Source organism: Pipistrellus kuhlii, unplaced genomic scaffold (assembly GCF_014108245.1).
Source record: "Pipistrellus kuhlii isolate mPipKuh1 unplaced genomic scaffold, mPipKuh1.p scaffold_m20_p_15, whole genome shotgun sequence".
Taxonomy (NCBI): domain Eukaryota; kingdom Metazoa; phylum Chordata; class Mammalia; order Chiroptera; family Vespertilionidae; genus Pipistrellus; species Pipistrellus kuhlii.
In genome coordinates, this window is record NW_023425460.1 from 17,640,690 (window position 1) to 17,659,612 (window position 18,923).

General features: G+C 41.9%; 1 protein-coding gene across 25 annotated transcripts in view; it reads left to right on the forward strand.

The window, feature by feature from the left end:
* The window catches only part of ANK3 (ankyrin 3), a 560,461-nt gene that overhangs the window by 262,592 nt on the left and 278,946 nt on the right, over window positions 1-18,923 (forward strand). For 5 of the 25 annotated variants that reach the window (XM_045581837.1, XM_045581846.1, XM_045581838.1 and 2 more), the window contains exon 1: window positions 9,428-9,915. The exons of 5 other annotated variants lie outside the window; for them this stretch is intronic. In XM_045581837.1, coding sequence (XP_045437793.1) covers window positions 9,802-9,915 — 114 coding nt within the window. In that variant the 5' untranslated portion in view covers window positions 9,428-9,801. Of the gene's footprint in view, window positions 1-9,400; window positions 9,916-18,923 lie in introns of those variants that run through there. 15 more of the 25 variants (XM_045581840.1, XM_045581844.1, XM_045581842.1 and 12 more) reach the window with 10 other exon arrangements.

Sequence of the window (18,923 nt, forward strand, 5' to 3'; positions counted from 1 at the left end):
TTTACTGCTGCATAGTATTCCATGGTGTAAATGTACCACAGCTTTTTTATCCACTCATCTACTGATGGGCACTTGATTTGTTTCCAGATCTTAGCGACTGTATATTGTGCTGAGATGAACATAGGGGTGCATACATTCTTTCTGATAAGTATTTTGGGTTTCTTAGGATATATTCTTGGAAGTGGGATGGCTGGGTCAAATGGCAGTTCATATTTAATTTTTTGAGGAAACTCCATACTGTTCTCCACAGTTGCTGCACCAGTCTGCTTTTCCACCAGCAGTGCAGGAGGGTTACCTTTTCTCTACATTCTCACTGGCACTTGTCCTTTGTTGATTTGTTGATGATAGCTATTCTGACAGGTGTGAGGTGACACCTCTTTGTCAATTTAATTTGAATTTCTCTGAGGATCAGTGACTTTGAGCATCTTTTCATGTCTCTTGGCTATCTGTATGCTCACTTTGGAGAAGTGTCTGTTTAGGTCACTTCTATACTTTTGTGTGTGTGATGAGAATTTTTAAGATTTACTCTCTTAGCAATTTTCAAATAAATTATAAAGTCTTGTTCACTTTAATCACCATACTGTACCTTACATACCCATAACTTATTTATCTTGCAACTAAAAGTTCAGATCACCCTTACCCATTTCACCAATATAGTCTTTATTTTCCTGTTTTTGACCCATAGCACAGAAAAGATAAATAAAAACTACTTTTTAGAAAGCCCTAAACAGCCCTAGCTGGTTTGGCTCAGTGTATAAGTAAAGCATCTGCCAGTGGACTCAAGGGTCCAGGATTCGATTCTGGTCAAGGTCACATGCCCTGGTTGCGGGCTCGGTACCCAGTAGGGGGCATGCAGGAGGCAGCCAATCAATGATTCCCTCTCATCATTGATGTTTCTCTCTCTTTCTCTCCCTTCCTCTCTGAAATAAATTAAAAGAAAATAATATATATATATGTATCAGCCCTAACCTGTCACAATTTTCAAAATTATTTTTATTTTATTCTTTTAGTATATTTTTATTGGTTTTAGAGAGAGATAGGAAGAGGGAGAGATAGAAACATCAATGATGAGAATCATTGATTGGCTGACTTCTGCACGCCCCCTACCAGGAATTGAGCCTGCAGCCCATGCATGTGCTCTGACCTGGAATCAAACCATGATCCTCTAACTCATGCGTCACTACAACCGTTGAACCACACTGGCTAGGCAGAATTATTCCTATTTTTATTGCTACTCTCTAAATAATAAGAGGTATCAAAACTTTATCAATTCTATAAAGTTAAAACTCTAGATGATCTGTTTTTGATAAGATTTCTTGCAATCCTAATAGAAGATGACCTTACAAAATGCAATAGTTATATTAGGAATTTTGGTTTTGCTATTAACTTATAAAGATTGGGGAAAATCTTTTCTAACAATCACCAGGCTTTTATTTTTAAAAGAATAAAAGAAAGTTTACAAAAAAGTATGAGAAGTCTAAAACTATTCGTTGGAAGCAGAATTAGCTTTCTTATTTTTATAACTTGAGTATTTATCGAAGCTTAAAAAATAAGTTGGCTGGAAAATTTTTGTTAAAAATAAATGCAGGTATTACATCTGTTAGTGCTAGCCAGAATTCTGTGCTGTTGTTGCCAGTATATATAACTGATGAGTTCACTAACTGGGTAACATACATTTCATACCTGTAATTAATCCCACAGTTATCACTATTACCACTGGTGGAATATAGAATTTGGCCAAATCTTACTGGATATCAGTATCATGGCTGAAAAAACAAAACTCTGTCTTTGACGTTTTGATGTATATTTTATTCTCGGTAAACAGACCTAGCCAGTTTCCAACTAAGAAATGTTTCGTGTAATTTGCAATCTGCAATGCATGCACATGTGTATAAGAGGCATCGACACTTCCTGGGTCCCAAATTCAATTGATTTAAATGAAACATACAATGGAGAGAATTTTTAAAGTGGGGCAGAAGACTGTAAAATCACCACAACTGCTGAACTGATACCAATTTTTGTTTCCTGTTGATTGATTTGATTGGTTTCCTGCAGGTAGGCATAAATCTTGGCTGGCTGTGCAGAGCTAAGCGAGTGGTTTGTTCTTGGGTGGGAGCAGGCCTGAGGGAGACGCGGCGCACCCCGGTAACTATAGCAGCCCCGCGCCTGCAGCGCCTGGTGCAGGCAGCCTTTTCCGTGTCAACACCTGCTCATTAGGAACCGGACCAAGACTCCCCAAGAGCTCTCAGATGGCCCACATTTTGTATCGCTGCCAACCTGCACTAGAATTTAATAACAACCTTGAGGTGAAACTTGGGCCTTTTTCTCGCTGCTAATCCTCAAAGCCATCTGGCCTGTCCCTTTCTCTGATTTGCAGTTGAGTAGATGTGTGTGGGGGTGGGGAGGGGTGGGGGGGGGGTGGAAAACGGAGCAAACCAATCTTAACATTTCCTAAAGGACAGCCCACCTCCTTCAGAGCAGATAGTTTCTTTGAGAGACCTAAGCTTGTTCTTCCCAGAGTGTCCACGTCTTTAATTGCTAGGTAACTGTTTGAAATTTGCACCATTCTTTCTCTCTTCACAAACCTCCAAGTTTAGTTCTTTTACTAAAATAATGCCCAAAGGGAGTATGTGAGTTGTAATCATAATTCAGATATTTTCTTGGAAGGTTGTGCATTTTCTGTTTAATTTCCATTAGGATTAGCAGAGGGTGAGAAATATGGGAGATACTCCATAAATATTTATTTATCCCTGTGCCTTGCTCTACAAAGGAATGGTAGTAATCTGGTAGGACTTATATAGAGTAGAATAGTAAAATTACAATATAGGGCAAGAACTTCTGTCCTGCCCCACCCCAGGGGATGAAATAGAACACCGTGAACCAGATGTTCTGCGCATTGTGTAAGAACATCTTGTGTATGGTCCTGCTGTGTGGTGAGGGCTCACTCTAAGACAGATGCCAGTGGGATGGAATGGCATACGGAATCAGCTGCACTACTTAACATTGTTGTTACTTACCATCATTCTACTGAGCACTTGTTGAGTTTAGGTGTCTTAAGTACATGTGCTACTGTAATAAATATATGAACATAGCTTTGGGTGGGTAGCTCAGTTGGTTAGAATGTCTTCCACTGCAAATGTTGTGAATTCAACCCAGGTCAGGGCATATAAAAAGCATCAACCAATGAATGCATAAATAAGCGGAACAACAAATGGATGTTTCTCTTTTTCCCTTCCTCTCTCTTTGTAAAAATAAATAAATAAATAAATAAATTATATATATATATATATATATATATATATATATATATATATAAAGCACACATTTAGTGAAATATCAAATCTATATTATTTTATAGAATGCTATGGTTGATATGACATGGGACTTAATCTCCAGAAGATATAGAGAAAGATATATTTCGCTACTTGGTTGGCATACTCCATCAGTGTTTATCTAAAGGGATACTAAATTAGCTAGCACATTGTTTGAGAACCACTCATACTCACTGTCAGCCACTGTAATCTGTGTCCTGGTTTTGAAGGCTATTTTGGGGGAATCACTACCTGAATAGAATGGGAAGCTCAATTGGCTGGTCACTCTCTCTATTTACTTTTTTTTTGAAAATCTAAAAATCGGAAGAAGCAGTGTCCGTGAGCCATTATTTCCCTTCTAGTCACTTTCGGTTGTCATACTGCTTTATGTTCTACTTGTTACTACTTGACATTATCCTCTTTCCTTATGGTTCATTTATTTACTCTCCCTGGTTTCTACCCAGAAGATTGGAATCTGCAGAAACAGGGGCCTTGTCCGTCCTATTCACCACTGTATCACCAGTGTCCATCATGTGCCTGGGCGGTAAACGGAATTCCATGTGACCTGTTCGGTGCACGAGCGGTTGGCCAGGTGGACTCAATTATGAGGGGCTGAGCTGTGACATGGTAAATTCTATGGATAGGGAAGAAAAACTTCATACCTGACCTAGAAGCACTGAGTGGGTGCTGACCACTTCCTTCTATGTCATATGAGCCCGCCCCTGCTTCCATAGCACCCATATGTGTGTCATAATTGTTGATTTACTTGTCTCTCTGTCCCCTTGACAACTTGAGGGCAGGGGCCAAGTCTCATGTCCCAGGTACTGAGCATGGTGACCAGCGGAGTGAATGAGTTCATGCCATGAGCTTGTGAAGGCTGATTTGGGGGCAAGATGCCTGAGAACATGCTTTCTTTTTGTGCTTCACCTTTTCCAACAGGAAGCATAATGGCTGGCTATGTGGCTTCTAGTGCTTGTTTGCAGAATTTTCTACCTTCAGGAAGATAATTTCTGGAAAGTTAGGCTTTCTATTTGTTAATATAAACAGTTTATACAGACTGTTGGAATAGAAAGTAAGCCACACATATTTCAAATTTCAAATAGCCACATTTAAAGTTTTGAAAAAATGAAGTTAATTTATTTAATATTGTGTCTCAAAAATATTCTCATTTTAGCATGAGTCAGTCTGTACAATTATTACTGAGATATTTTACATTGCATTTTTTCATGATCCTAAAATCTAGTGTGTATTTTATATCTTAGTTGGGATGCTAAATTATTATGGCAAATACTGGATCTATATTTTATTTCACAAAATTTAATTTTGAAAAAATTGATTCACAAATCCAAATTGCTCCAAACACACGTTAATGTGTTTCCATGTCTCAACCGGGTCTGTGTTTGACTTGAACATTTTAAATGAAATGAAACGAACATCTCCTGTCTGCAGCCATGTGGTCACATTTCATTGCCCAGTACAAGCTCAGTATGGCCGGTAGCTATTGTGTTAACCAGCACAGACTCTAAGCTCCTTGTTAAATAACCCTCCCCTCCACCCACAGCCTTCTCCCCCCTCACATGCCAGCATTTTGGACTCATGGGAGGCTGTCTTCGAAGGCTTCTGTCCCGCTCCCTCCTCCTGTAGGATCGGGGCCCAGAGAGGAAGTGGTGTGTTCAGTACATTTCATCCGCCCACCACCTAGGTGCAGGCTTTGCTCCCAGTGCTCTGCTGGGCATGTTGGGTCAGACAGTGCAGGAGGTGCTTTGGCGGTGTGTGGTGTGTCTACCCTGTGTGGTGAATGAGCCCCCTTCTTTCTGCTGGCGAATGTGAGAGTGATAGACATTCGGAAAGCTCTCCCGTGTGCCTGTCCCCAGGTGCTCATGTGAGGTGGCAGCAGCAGCTGGCAGTTGCAGCCACCTGGCTGTTTGGTGCTGAGGTCAGGCCGGTTAGTTGGACAGCCAGGCTGCTCCAGGAATGGAGGACAGACACCATTCTGCGGCAGCTGGATCCAAGGCCAGTGCCTACTTATCCAAAGGTGCCACTTCGAGGAACATGGGAAGGACCACCAGTCCCTCAGTGTCTTCTGGTCACAGCCCCCCACTCTTTTTTTAAGGACTTCATTTGTCTTCTCTGAAGGTGAAGAATAGTACGTGCCTATGAACTGAGAATTTCCCAAGTGTCTTTTCTGTCTCTTGTAACCATTGGCAGTGCTTCCCCATGTGTTCAGAAGCTGCTCAGGTTCTCTCAGCATCATCTGTACCTTGGATGCCAATGTTAATGAAATGACGATGGATCCCTTTTTTCTTTGTCAAGGAAAAATATTGTGACTGTCTCCTATGGCGAGGCTGCTCTGCTTCTGGGGAAAGGGAAGTGGGTGCAGCACAAGATAAGTTTCCATGCCATCAAAACATGCACTTTGCTCATTACCCAGAGCGGGGGCGGGGGCGGAAAGGTGTGGCCTCCCTGGCAGACAGGAATCATTTCTCTTTATCTGATCCTGCCTGCTTCTCATCCTCCATTCGTCTGTGTATTCCCCATTTTCCGCTCCCCTGCGTCGCCATGTAATACTGTTTCAAAGTGCAGAGCTCTTGTCACTTTGAAATTACCAAGTGGTGGTGTCATATCCATAGAAGTCACCCGTTCTCGTTTGTGTGTCCGCTCAGCTCAACAATGTGGAGACACAATTTACAACAGCCACCAAGAGGAGTCAAGTTTTTGATTGGCTCAAGTCAGAGTCTCAGTTTGATTTAAGGTCCTGACAAGGTGTATGTTAAATCAAGGGGGCAAATTTCTCTGGCTGTTGTCTCTAAAGTTTGTAAAACATCCCATTGATTTTGTTTTATTTCAGTGGAATATTTAGTCACAATTTTTATTTTATTTTATTTCTGGATTAGGAAGTATTTGAGGTGTGAACATCACTGTAGATGCCAAATGGGAAAGTGATTTTTATTTTATTTTTTGTACTAGTTTTATGCTGTAATAATGCACAGACAGGAAGTATTTTAAATGAAATTTGTTGCTTCTGCTAAGAAATCGGGGATTATTTGGGACAAACTCATAAAAAAAACATTTAACAGGAGGAGACCTGTTTGACATCACTTCCAATGGCAAAGGCGAGCTAGGAATTGTCCTGGCTGCCGCATGCTGGTTTTCAAACTGCGCTCACCCAGACTACCTTCTGGAGGAAGGGCCGGGGCCAGGAAGCTGAGGCTCTAGGACCCACTGTCTCAATTCAGCCAAGCAGCTCTCCTGTTACCTTTATTCGAACTGCCTTTCCTATAGGGCTTATTCAAGAAAAATGTCTGCAGCTAACGAAAGTTTGAAAGATCCCTCTTTTAAGTTATTTTGAAAGGATTGCTTCAGAATTCTTTAACCTGGAACTTTAAAACACACACACACACACACAAAGAAAAACAAACAAACAAACAAAAACAGAACAGATAGTTTTTCCTCAACTTACAACAGCTGTGATACTCCATACATAGCCATCACCTTCCTGGGTAAGTCCTGCCCATTATACCCTCAAGGCCAATGCCAGGGTAGGACTAGAAAAGTCCCCTGTACAGGGGTGACCATTGGACCCTTGGGCCTTGCTTCAGATGGGGTGCTTGCTATAATGCTATTTCTGTCGCTCCTCCTCCTTGATGTCAGAGTCCTACCTGCTGCTCCGCCTTGCTCCTCTTCCTTGCTCAGCGACAGCTGGACAGTCATTGTTACTTTGAAGATTCCCAGGAGAGAATGGACTCTTGAGGCTTAAGTGGGAAAGTTTTATAAATCTTCAACCAAACAGTAACGTGTTTAAAGGCTCTTTATATGGTTCAGTTTCAGCTATTATAAGGACTGGCTTACGAGAATTATTGGCAGAACTGTCAATTCAGTTTGGAAGAAAAAATATTTGTGGCTCTCTTGCATAAATGTCTCTGTGTTGAGAATAAGTACGCAGGAAGCTTGAGAGTTACCTGTCAGGGTGCACCCTGGGTAAGGAGAAAGGCACTACTAAGACTTTAGTAACATCACAGTCACCATCCTGGACCCACAGGTCTGCCTCCATTGGCAAGGTCACTCTTAGAAGTTCTTCTGGCTTAAACATGGAGGACACATTTTTTATAAGAAAGAAAATCTAAACAAGCTTAGGTTAGATGGTCAACCACTTACTGACATACTACAAAATCCAACATAATAAAATCATATTATGATAGCTTAAAATTGGCGATGGATCCTCAACTTCTGAACATTCTGGGGAGGCAAAGAATTATTCTAGAGAGAAGTGTGTTGAAAAATACCTGTGGCCCGTTTTTCTAGTTTTCCAGCTACACTCTGGCTGCTAGAGGTCAATGGGAAAGTATAGCTTTGCCAGCTGCGCAGGTGGACAAGTTAACCTTGTTCAGGCATACTTATAAACACATTTTAAAGTGTCATTAGTGTCTAAAAAGGAAGAAAAAAGAAGTTCCAGAGCCAGTGGGAAATGAGCCAGGTTTTTAGCTGGCTGTCCTCTTCAAGTTGCTGAGAGTAAGGAATGAAATTGGATGAATGTTCCTCAAAAGTACAGGATGATTTTATATAGTTAAAAAGCATATCAAAGTCCTAATTTGTTTTGTTGTTTTCTCCATCCTACTACTCTTATAATTAAAACATCCAGGTAGAAAAATTTTATTTTTACTATGAAGATCCCAATATGGTTTGTTGCTTTCAGATCTGAGTTTCATTAAATTCCGCACCTTCATTTCCCCCTCCTTTTGTCTGGCGATGGTTTCTTCGTCAATGAGAACCTTTCTGGAACCTTTCTTCCTGAAGAGAGTTTCTGGGGGGAAGTAAGCACAGGAGCACCAGTGCACAAGGTAGGTCCTCAGGAACTATTTGACCAGAGTGGTCTTCATGTGGGTCACAGTGAGGCCAAGAGGAGAGTGCAGTCCACTTGTAGTGGGACTGGAATGGCCCTGGTCCCCCTACCTTTCCCTTTCTTTCCCTCTTGCTGTCTGGCAGAGATTGTGAATCCCCTTGTGGGGGGAAGTATCTTCCAAATCACAAGTACAGTGTGCAGTTGCTTGTGGAAACTCATACTTGGGACTCTTGTGAAGCTGGTGAACAGCAGCTCCAGAGAAGCCCCCACATCCTCACAGGACACCTTTGGACTTTTCGCTCTGGCCTCACAACCTGCATCAGTCAGCCCTGCAAGCCCTGCAGAGTCAAAGGCACTGATTCCCACAAGTTCTGGACTTTGGGCATCGGAAGTCATCATCTTTTCTTTTTTAATTATTCTGCTCGTTTTCTCAGGGAATGTAGGGCTTCTTATCAGGACCCAAATATAGGTCCAGTCTGATATTTCAGCTATTTCTCGCTAAAGCCGTGAGAATCCTGTGTGTGTGTGGGTGTAAATATTCCTGACTTATTACATTTCTCCCAGTGTGTGCAGCCTAGTGGAAGATGCCCCAGCAGGCCTTGTGCATTGCTGCTGCTTCACTACACATCATGAATATTCAGAGGCTGCAGTCGTTGAGGACTCAGGTGGCAAAAATAGTAAGGTGATTGAAGCAAAGCCCAGCGTGAAAGCCAATCTGCATTTCGGTGGCTCAGAAACCCTGATCCCAGCCCAGGGCCCCGTCCCCTAACCCTGGGAGCACAGGAGAGCAGAGTCCTGGGGAGCGCCTCTGAATCGGGCATCTGTTCCGCACACCAACATGCGCACGTCTCCCTGTGTGATGTGTTGTAATCAGCGTGTTGTTTTTTAAAAAGACAACAGGCCCTTCTGTAGTCCTCTCCCTCCAAACGCATGTAGGCTCTTAGTTCAGCATAAAGGATGCACTGTGGGGACCAGCAATGCATGCATTGTTCTCCCCACAATGCAGTCGGGATCCCCACCACAGAATTTCATGTATTTTTATGAAATCTCATTTTGTCTATTTTGTCACCCTCAGCAGTGAAGCTGAAGTAGGAACCGCTCCATTCTGCCACGGGTTAAATTATGCTCAGTGCAGATCTAGTGGTGAGGCTTAAATTGCAGCCCTGTCTCCTTCTCGCAGGATTCTAAAATAGGTTTTCAGAACCGGCGCTGGGTTTCTGCTCCTGCAGGAGTGGTGACTCTTGATTTTCTCCCCCCCCTTCCCCCACCTCCGGAGGAGCATCCTTTGCAGCGTTCCCCCTTTGGAGGAATCACTTAGACACTTCCAGCTGGTGGCAGGGGACACGGCCATCATACAGCTCCCTCTGTCCCAGCTGCCTCTCCACTCCGCTCCATGCATTACAATGGCTGCACCCTCGTGGAAGGGCTCAGGTAGAGGGAGGAGTAGGATGAAGCCTGGAATCCATCCTCTGGGTTTTTAAAATTTTCAGCATCTACAGCATTCTGGGCATTTTGAAAGTCTTCCTGCTTCCAGCGAGAGGTTTCTCTCCCGTGATGGGAAGGCTGCTGCGAGCCTGATCGGAGGTGCCTGAGGATATCACCTTTTGCCAGGAAGCCCTGCCTGCCTGAGAGGATCCTTTTCAATGCATTATGGCTCATGCGGCCTCACAGCTAAAGAAAAACAGGGATTTAGAAATCAACGCCGAAGAAGAGACCGAGAAGAAAAGGAAACACCGCAAACGGTCCCGGGATCGGAAGAAAAAGGTAGCTATGTGTGCCAGGGCACGGGTCTCGCCTGGCTCCTTTCTCTCTTAATCTCTGCCCTAGCATCTGTGAGAGGCATTAAGGGCTATTTTTGCATGCCGTGGGGAGTGTGAACCGGGTGTGTAAATGGGGAACAGATGACACAGTCCGATGGCCGGCGGATGGGCAAGGCGAGGGGAGAGCCTGCCCCGTGTGGGGTGATTGCAGTGCCGATGCGGAAGGAAGGGGTGCTCTCCTCTGCACAGGCACCGGCATGTTTCCATGACACAGGAAGGTGTGCACGGGAGTTCAAAGTAGTTTCTCTCCAGCCTGGCCAAGGTTAAATGGACGGCGGGACATAGGATGGAGGGACAGGCCAGGGAGCCAGGCTTTTACGTCTTAGAGGTCTGTCTCGGAAAGGGAGCTTTTGTGCTAGAACTGTGTCACATGTGTGTGGTTCAGGCAGATCTGTACCCTTATGGAGGTAGCAGAAATAGTCATTTCCTGCTTTGCGTTTGTTCTTTTTTTCTTCTTCTTCCCTTTTCTTCCCTTCTGCCTCTTATTGCTATGTGGTGCTTTTCATCAGGCTGTGCAATGAAAAGAAACTGCTAGAAATAACTTTCTTTTGTTAAAACCACAGAGGCTTGTTTTTTGTTTTTTTTCTCTCTGCCGGGTGAGAGTGATCAACTTGAATGTAGGAATTCCCATGACATGGCAGGGCCTGGCACATGATTGCTTTCAATCAAAGCACAGGTATTGATCATCGCCTACCGATAGTCTCATGCAGGGCAAAAAAACAGCAATCTTCTAGGTCAGTGGTGTTTGATTACTGAGTGTTTGGTGGCTGTGCCCTTAAATATGACTCCTAGGTAACCGGCCCAGGGGAGAGGCCCCAAAGCAATTTTCTTTCCTGGCAATGAATAAAAATTGATGCAAACTCTGTGGCCTGAATACAGAAGTGGGATCATAAACCATTTTTATGTCTCTTTGTGAGAATTCCCAAGGGAAAGATAATCTTCATTGGCTCCGAGCAGCGATGCGTGTGCTTTCCAAATGACATGCAGATTTCACCCACCCCATGAGCCTGCCTCTCCTCGGGGGCAGCCAGGAGTATTTTTGGTGCCTTTGCTGTGTTCTTGGGAGTTGGGTTCTATAGAAGACACCTCTGCCTTTTGTTCCATGGCGGACTTCGCGAGACTTGAGTTTGGAGGGCTGCAGTTGCTTTGCCGCAAGGTGATGGATTTGGGTAGTTCCCACTTCAGTCTCCTTGTCAATGAACTTCTTGAGCACATTTCACAGAGGCACAAACTCAGGTTAGAAAATTCTCCGCAAGCATATTTCAAAGCCTTGGGCAGTGGGGGCTGTTATGAAATGGCCATATTTTGCCAGGTTCTGGCCTAATTGTGTTGCCTTAGGTTTGTCTGAGGGTAGGTCACTTTGACTGCCCCCCTCCACACACCTCTGCTCACCCCCATCGTGACAAACTGGCTTGTGAGAAACATGGTGAAAGGTCCATCTGTTTGTGTAAGGACATGGTGTCGTCATTGCCTCTGTAAGTCCTTCGCTGAGCCAGGTGATGTACAGCAGTTCCTACAGAGGCAGCCGCGGCCTGCTGCCCCTGTTCGACTTGGGAGCCAATAGGACAGGAGGGAGGCATACAGAGTTTCTGGACTCCACTGAGCTGAAGCAAATGCTTTGTGGACCAAAATGCTTTGTTAGGAGTACAACAGAGCCTGTCCGATGTCAATCTCTTAGCAACCAGAAGGGAACAGGGAGAAATATCAATATCGTTATTGTCAGTGTGCAAGCAGATTTCAGGGTTTTGTTCTCAGGAAACTCAGAGTGGATCCAAAAAGTGGATCAATCCCCATGGCTGTTGTACATGTTAATTCTTAACACAGTATGAAGTGGATATTCCCTATCAAAGCTACACGTATTAGGGGAAATTTAAGTCATAGATGAACTATGGATATTTTCATGGACTCCTTTTTATGTACAAAGTTAAGGTAGGATTAGTTGGAAGATACAAGTATCTTCCCTAGATTCCTTTCAGTGGGGTAGCTTTTATAACTTTTATTTCCTACAAAGGGAATTGTTTTGATGTGGCATTTCTTTTTCCTACTTTCTCTAGGATCATAATTAAGGCATATGGGTTACTTTGCTCCATATTGTAGGCCCCATGTCAATTGCAAAAGGTGCTTTTAAATATTCTGTGGGTTATTATGGGAATAGTTACGCTTGCTCATATGCAGAAGTATCTTCTAGGAGCTTTGAATTACATAAAAGTAATAGTGTGTATTCTCATAAAGTCACAAAATGGAAAAGTTTAGGAAAAACTTAGAGTATCTAAATTCTAAAAGAAGACATTTGGTTCATGGTGTCCCTGCAGTTAAGGTTTGAGTGAGCCCCAGATGAACTTTTTTTATAGCTACATGACACAGCATCATACAGTATGGGATATTACCAAGGATTATAACCAAACCACAACATATGTAACATTAACCTAGAATTCACATTTCAGAAGTCTTTTTTAAAAAACCAGTAAATTATACATTTGGCCTATTATGAATATTGATAACCATGCATAAGTGATTATCAGTCAAAAAATAGAAAACTTCTAGGAATTTATAATTAGTTGAATTTTAATAATGATATGTTTTATTCTTGGCACTACAACATTACTATTAAGAAAATTAAGTATGCCTTAGCTGATGCGAATCAGTGGGTAAAGCATTGGCCTCACAGACTGAAGGGTCCCAGGTTCGATTCCTGTCAAGGGCATATACCTCAGTTGCAGGCTCAATTTCCCGTCCTGGTCGGGGCAAGTATGGGAGGCTCTCAAATTGATGTTTCTCTCTGTCTCTCCTACTCCCTTCCACTCTCTCTTTAAAAAATAAAAGAGAAAGAAACAAACAAAAAAAACCACAGTGAAAGATATCTTCTGGTGAAGACTAAAAACAGACAAAAAGGGAAATCTTCCTATTTGTTAAAAAGAAACACATCTAGCTGAAACCAGTTTGGCTCAGTGGTAGAGCGTCGGTCTGCGGACTGAGGGGTCCCGGGTTCAATTCCGGTTGCGGGCACGTCCCCGGTGAGAGGTTGTGCAGGAGGCAGCTGGTCAATGTTTCTCTCTCATCGACGTTTCTGGCTCTCTATCTCTCTCCCTTCCTCTCTGTGAAAAATCAATAAAATATATATATTTAAAAAAAAGAAGAAAGAAACACATCTAGGTAGATGAACCCTTAATCTTTTTATTACCAAATTTTCTAGCTTTAAAGCAAAAAAAAAAAAAAAAAAAAAAAAAAAGTTCCAATGAATTTCTAGCTTAAAAGTTTCTTAACTACTGCAATTACAGGTCTCTCTTGCCCACACCTTCCTATTCTTCCTGTTCTTGATACACTATTTTTCTCTTTTACTCTCCTTTCTTAATGGGCTACTTAGGTTGGCAACAAGGGGTGGCTTGCCAAAGGTAAACAGATGCCTTTGGGTATGTTAATATTGGGTCCTGGCTCTCACTAAGCAGCTTGTAGAGAGGAACTCTCTGTCTCTCCTGCACCAGCAGGGTCCAGCCAACAGATGTTGGGCAGTAGATGGCCCAGCTACCATGAACCCATGAGCATTAGAAATCTCTTCAGCCCCTGCCCTTCCCTTGTTGCCACTGGCTTCTGGTGCCACTTACCTAGATGTTTTGCCCTCTTTACATAAACTAAAATATGTTCCAGTAGTGAGAAGTTTTAGGAAAATTGACCTTCATTTATTCAATAAATGTTTTTATTATGTATGCATGTGTGCTTGTAGGCTGTCCTGTCAAAAAACAAACAAAAACAAACAAACTTTGAGGTGACCTAAGGAAATTTATACTACAAAAGGAAGCATTTATGGAGTCCCCCTTTCTCTCTCTCTCTCTCTCTCTCTCTCTCTCTCTCTCTCTCTATATATATATATATATATATATATATATATATATATATATATATGACTGACACAGGGATATACTGAGAGAAAATGACAATTCCATGATTAGTGTCAAACTTATACAGTTATTCTGTGACAGAGCAGGAATGAATATTCATTGCTCCAGTTTTTCTACAAACTCTTATTGAATGACTTCTGTGGATCAGGCATCGCATTAATTGTTGGAGACAAAGCTGAACAAGGCGTGGTTATAACATTATACTAGTTCTCCGCAGAGGGAGGAGAAAGATAAGTGCATATATATTTAGCTCCCTACACAGAGTATGAAGGAGCCACAGGAACCCACAGAAAGAATTCAACTCAGATGGGATCAGAGGAGGTTTTCAGTGAAGCTGAGCCTTAGAGGGAGAGGGGACAAGATAGACAAGCAGAATAGAAATCCCATTTCTAAATGATGGAAGTAGAGGGAACATTGGTATGAGGAAAGCAAACATTGTTTTTGGAATACCTAGAACTGTGGTCGGCAAACTGCAGCTCTCAAGCCACATGTGGCTCTTTGGCCCCTTGAGTGTGGCTCTTCCACAAAAATATCACGGCCTGGGCAAGTCTATTTTGAAGAAGTTGTGTTAGAAGAAGTTTAAGTTTTAAAAATTTGGCTCTCAAAAGAAATTTCAATTGTTGCACTATTAATATTTGACTCTGTTGACTAATGAGTTTGCCAACCACTGACCTAGAACAAAGGGGACTCGAGTGTACAGCAGGAAAAAGAACTGAAAAATAGTCAGGGGCCAGGTGACTTTACTGGTTTGGGATTATCCTGCTCAAATGAGGGAGGAGCTAAAACTGACTTCATGGGGGTGGTAGGACTAGGATATTGAATAGCTTAATGGTTTAGAAGCATCACTCAAGTACCAGTGCTGAAGACAGCATCTAGGAGAGCAGTCAGGAAGGAGTGAGGGTGATACAGGCTCAGAAATACTGAGCATCGGAACTAGCCAAGACTGCCAGTGGAGAGAGGGTGTCACACACAAGAGATATTTAGGGGAAGATGCAGGAGAATTTGGCAATGGCTGTATGTAGGCTGTGAGAGGGAGTGATCAGATTCTAGGGGAACTGCCAGATTCCTGGCTTGAAGCGGAATATGGAGAATTAAATTTTCTGAATTCGTGTCTTTTCTCCGAGGACATTTATTGACCACTTAAAACATACCAGGAAAGTATTCTTATTATCTCCAGGTTACAGATGAGGGAACTGAGGCATAAGCATTTAAGGTCTTCCTTCAAAGTTTCTACGAAAATCAGTGGTGGAGCTGAGATGTCAATTTGAATCACCTCTCTAGCTTGTGTCCTTAACTATGATATTATACAGTGTATGTAGTTAATGTTTTACCTTAAGAATTTTTTTTTTTTGAAAAATGAAATAGAAAATTACCAACCCCAGAAATTCATATTCTCAGAGACGTGTTGCTGTAACAACCACACAGCAGTGTTAGGTGCTTGCTGACAACCAGCCATGTGCAGAGTGCTTCCCATGGATTTCCCTAGTTTTTTTCTCTCACATTATTTCTATGAGGTAGGTGTTATTTTCATCCCCATATTTCATAACTAAAACAAAGGCTTACAGAGCATAAGTAACTTTTCTGAGGTCATACAGCCGGTAAGTAGTGGACAGAGACTTAACCTTGGGTCACTGGACTTTGGAATCTGTATTTAAAGACCTGATTTATTTAATGCAACTCCAGTAGTTGCTTTGAGGAGAAAAGCATTTTAAGGATTTTAGAATAGATTTTTAGGAGATAAGAACTATTGAGTATTATCTCTTAATAGAGAATCTTGATGCTTCCTGCCTTCCATTTTACAGGCTTTCCCCAAGCCTAGTTACCTAGGCACCTTAGCATCTATGATATAAGATGCCAGGCAGCGTGAGGTTTTATACTGAGCAGCTGGGCTGTGGAGGGGGAGATGAGTGTGTGGAACCTACTGTTTCCTGCTCTGCCAAGCACACAGAGAAAGCAGGCTCCCCAGAGAGCTGGAGTCTATCAGCACATTTGATATCCACACTGTAATTATGTGTTTACATGTATGCCTCACCCAAGAGACTGTGAGCTCCTTGAGGGGGAGGTGGTATTATAATCACCTACTACCATCTACTAGGCCTTGCAGAATAGACAGATGGATGAAGGGTAGGTGATAGAACAGAGTAGGAAGAAGGGTGGGGGGGGTGGATGGACAGATGGACGGATGACGGATGGATGGATAGGAGATGCAATATAATGTAATGATTAAGAATGTAGACTATAGAGTAAGATTGTGTGATTTCAGGTGCTGCATTTCACAGGTGGTGACCTTGGGGGAATTATTTAAACCTCTTGGTGCCTCAGTCTTTTCACCTGCAAAGTTAATGTGATAGCATGTAGCTAGCCATAGTGTTGTAATGATATTTCAGTGAATTGATATTAGGACAGTGCTTGGCACAAAGTTAAGAACCATGCAGTGATAGTTGTTGCTGTTGTTGCTGATCATAATGAACAGGCAAATAAACAGCAAAATGAGTGGACTCTTTCCAACCTCAGCCTTTAGGAATTGTGCCAACAAGCCACTGGATCCAGGCTGGTAAGTGCCCTAGGAGTGTATCCGACTGCTGCCCTGTCTCCACTCTTCACCATTTGGAAGAGGGTGGATGCAAGGAGGCTTGGTTCACTCATAGGAATGGCTGTAAGCCTTCATCCTTTGGTGTTCCATGATATTTAGATATAGGGAAGCAATTCAATAAAACTGGTCAGCTGCCTGGTTCTCTGTGTTCTCTATTATCACAGTACATTTTTTCTCAAGAAAATTATGTGTTCATTTTTTAAAAACTTAACACTTTCTTGCTTTTGATTAATTACCATTATAGCCAGTGCAAGATCTTTTTTTTTTTCTTTATTGATTAAGGTATTACATATGTGTCTTTATTCCCCCATTGCCCCTCCCCCATACCTCCGCTCCTGCCCTCACCCTCCCTAGTGTCTGTGTTCATTGGTTATGCTTATATGCATGTATACAAGTCTTTTGATTGATCTCTCTCCTTCCCCCCTCTACTCCCTCTGCCTTCCCTCAAAGAACAGGGTGCAAGATCTTGCTAAGTATAAATTACACATTTATTAATATCTGAATATGTTATTTTAAAATTTTTGTTAGTGTTGTCATTGACATTCTGTAACTACTAAACTGTTTGTGCATTAGTCTTCAGGCCCATGATCTTTTCTGTCTCTTTAATTTTCATCTGGAAAAATGATATTGTGTGTGTATGTGTAACTGTGTGTTTTATTGAAAATCAATATGGGGAAAAAATCCTCTTTTTCCTTAAGCTATGAAAAGTTTTGGAAGTGCTTTATTTTCTTTCTAGTTATAGTATTAGAAAAGTTTAGTATAATCATTTCATCGTACCTGCATTCATTCACTTAATAAAAGTGGGTTATATAGCCTCATTGTACCTGTTACTGTTCTGGGGCTGGTAATATAAAGAACGGAACCTGTGGGCCCATCTACCAGCCCTATTTTGGATTCTGCTTGTACCACTCTTCATAGCTAGGGGAAGGATTGGAGAAAAAAAATGAATATATTTTTGGTAGACCTTCTTTTTGCCTTTTGTATTTCTCATATTTGAATTTATGTTAACACTATGCCATTGTGTTATCCACATGTACAGAGGCATTTGGCTATAAGTTTAAGTTTGTTATGTAACTCATCTCAGTCACAGAAATAGTTGGTCTTGGAACCAAGGTTTCTGTGGTTTGAAGTCCCTTGCTTGGGGTATAATGAGTTAGAATGGTTCATCATTGTCAAATATTGCAGCAGCTTATAAAATGTATGGATTTCAATTTAGAAATACCTTATTTTTCAGCATATAAGACGACCCCCTAATTTTTACAGTTAAAACATAGGTTTAGGCCCATATTCGCTGTATAAGACTACCCCCCACTTCTGAGGCAATACCAGTTCTTTTTTTAATAGACCGCCTCTCTGACTCTGGCCAATCTGAGCAGGCTTTTTACTAGAACACAGTGTAGCTTCGGGTACAGAACATGTATAATTTGCATGCATTAAAAGCCTGCTTGGATTGGCTGAGTTAGAGAGATGGTCTATTAAAAAAAGAACTGGTGTTGCCTCGGAAGTTGGGGGTAGTCTTATACAGCGAATAAAGGCCTAAACTTATGTTTTAACTGTAAAATTAGGGGGTCGTCTTATATGCCGGAAAATACGGTAGCTGTTTCCAGTGGGTTATTTCTCAGTCATAGGAGACCTTCTTTAATAAGATAATCTCATCAGTTCTGTTTGAATTTAGATAAAGTCCATTGAAGTGGGTACAATAGAGAGGAATCTTTATATCTGCCAGGTCTGTAGCTTGCCTTGTGGCAGAACAAAGGCCAGCTGGTACCAACACCAGATGAGAAGAATATATGGACTACATACGAAAGAACAGGGATGAGAACTTGGCCAGGGAGGGTTGGAAGGAAGAAAGTCTAAGACTTTCTAGCAACTAAAAGCCAGTGACTGAAACATTTATACTCTACCTATAGGTACCCCTAAGAAACCTTGTAACTTCAACAGTATGAACTGTATTCATTTATCCTAATAAAATACAGTTTTCTAAGAAGCCTATACAGTTGAAGAGGGTAGAAAAACATGGTAAATTTTACTTAGTAGAGGGTTTAAAACATTAATAAAACTGTCCCGAAATAAGGACAATGTGTGGAAAGAGAGCAAAATAGAGTGGGTCCTCAAAAGATGTTGTTTTCTTATAACATTGATGGAATGCTGTAGGAACTTAATTCTTGTTCATAGTAAAATTGGTTTCCTTATATCATGTTTCCTTTAGTCTGAGGACCTGTGGATGACATTAAGTGAGGACTTACTGTGCTACAGTTATGGTGATGGAAAGGATAGGCTTTGAGCCTAGATGGGAGTTCGTATCATAGCTGTGCTTTATTAGCGTTGAGCCTCAGTTTCCATGTTGGTCAAATGGGAATATGAATCCTTTACTTGCATGCATAGTGTAAGGAGCAGAAATACTATAAAGACATAAAGCTTCTAGCTTCCCTCCCTTATAGAATGGGCTCTCAGGTATAATCA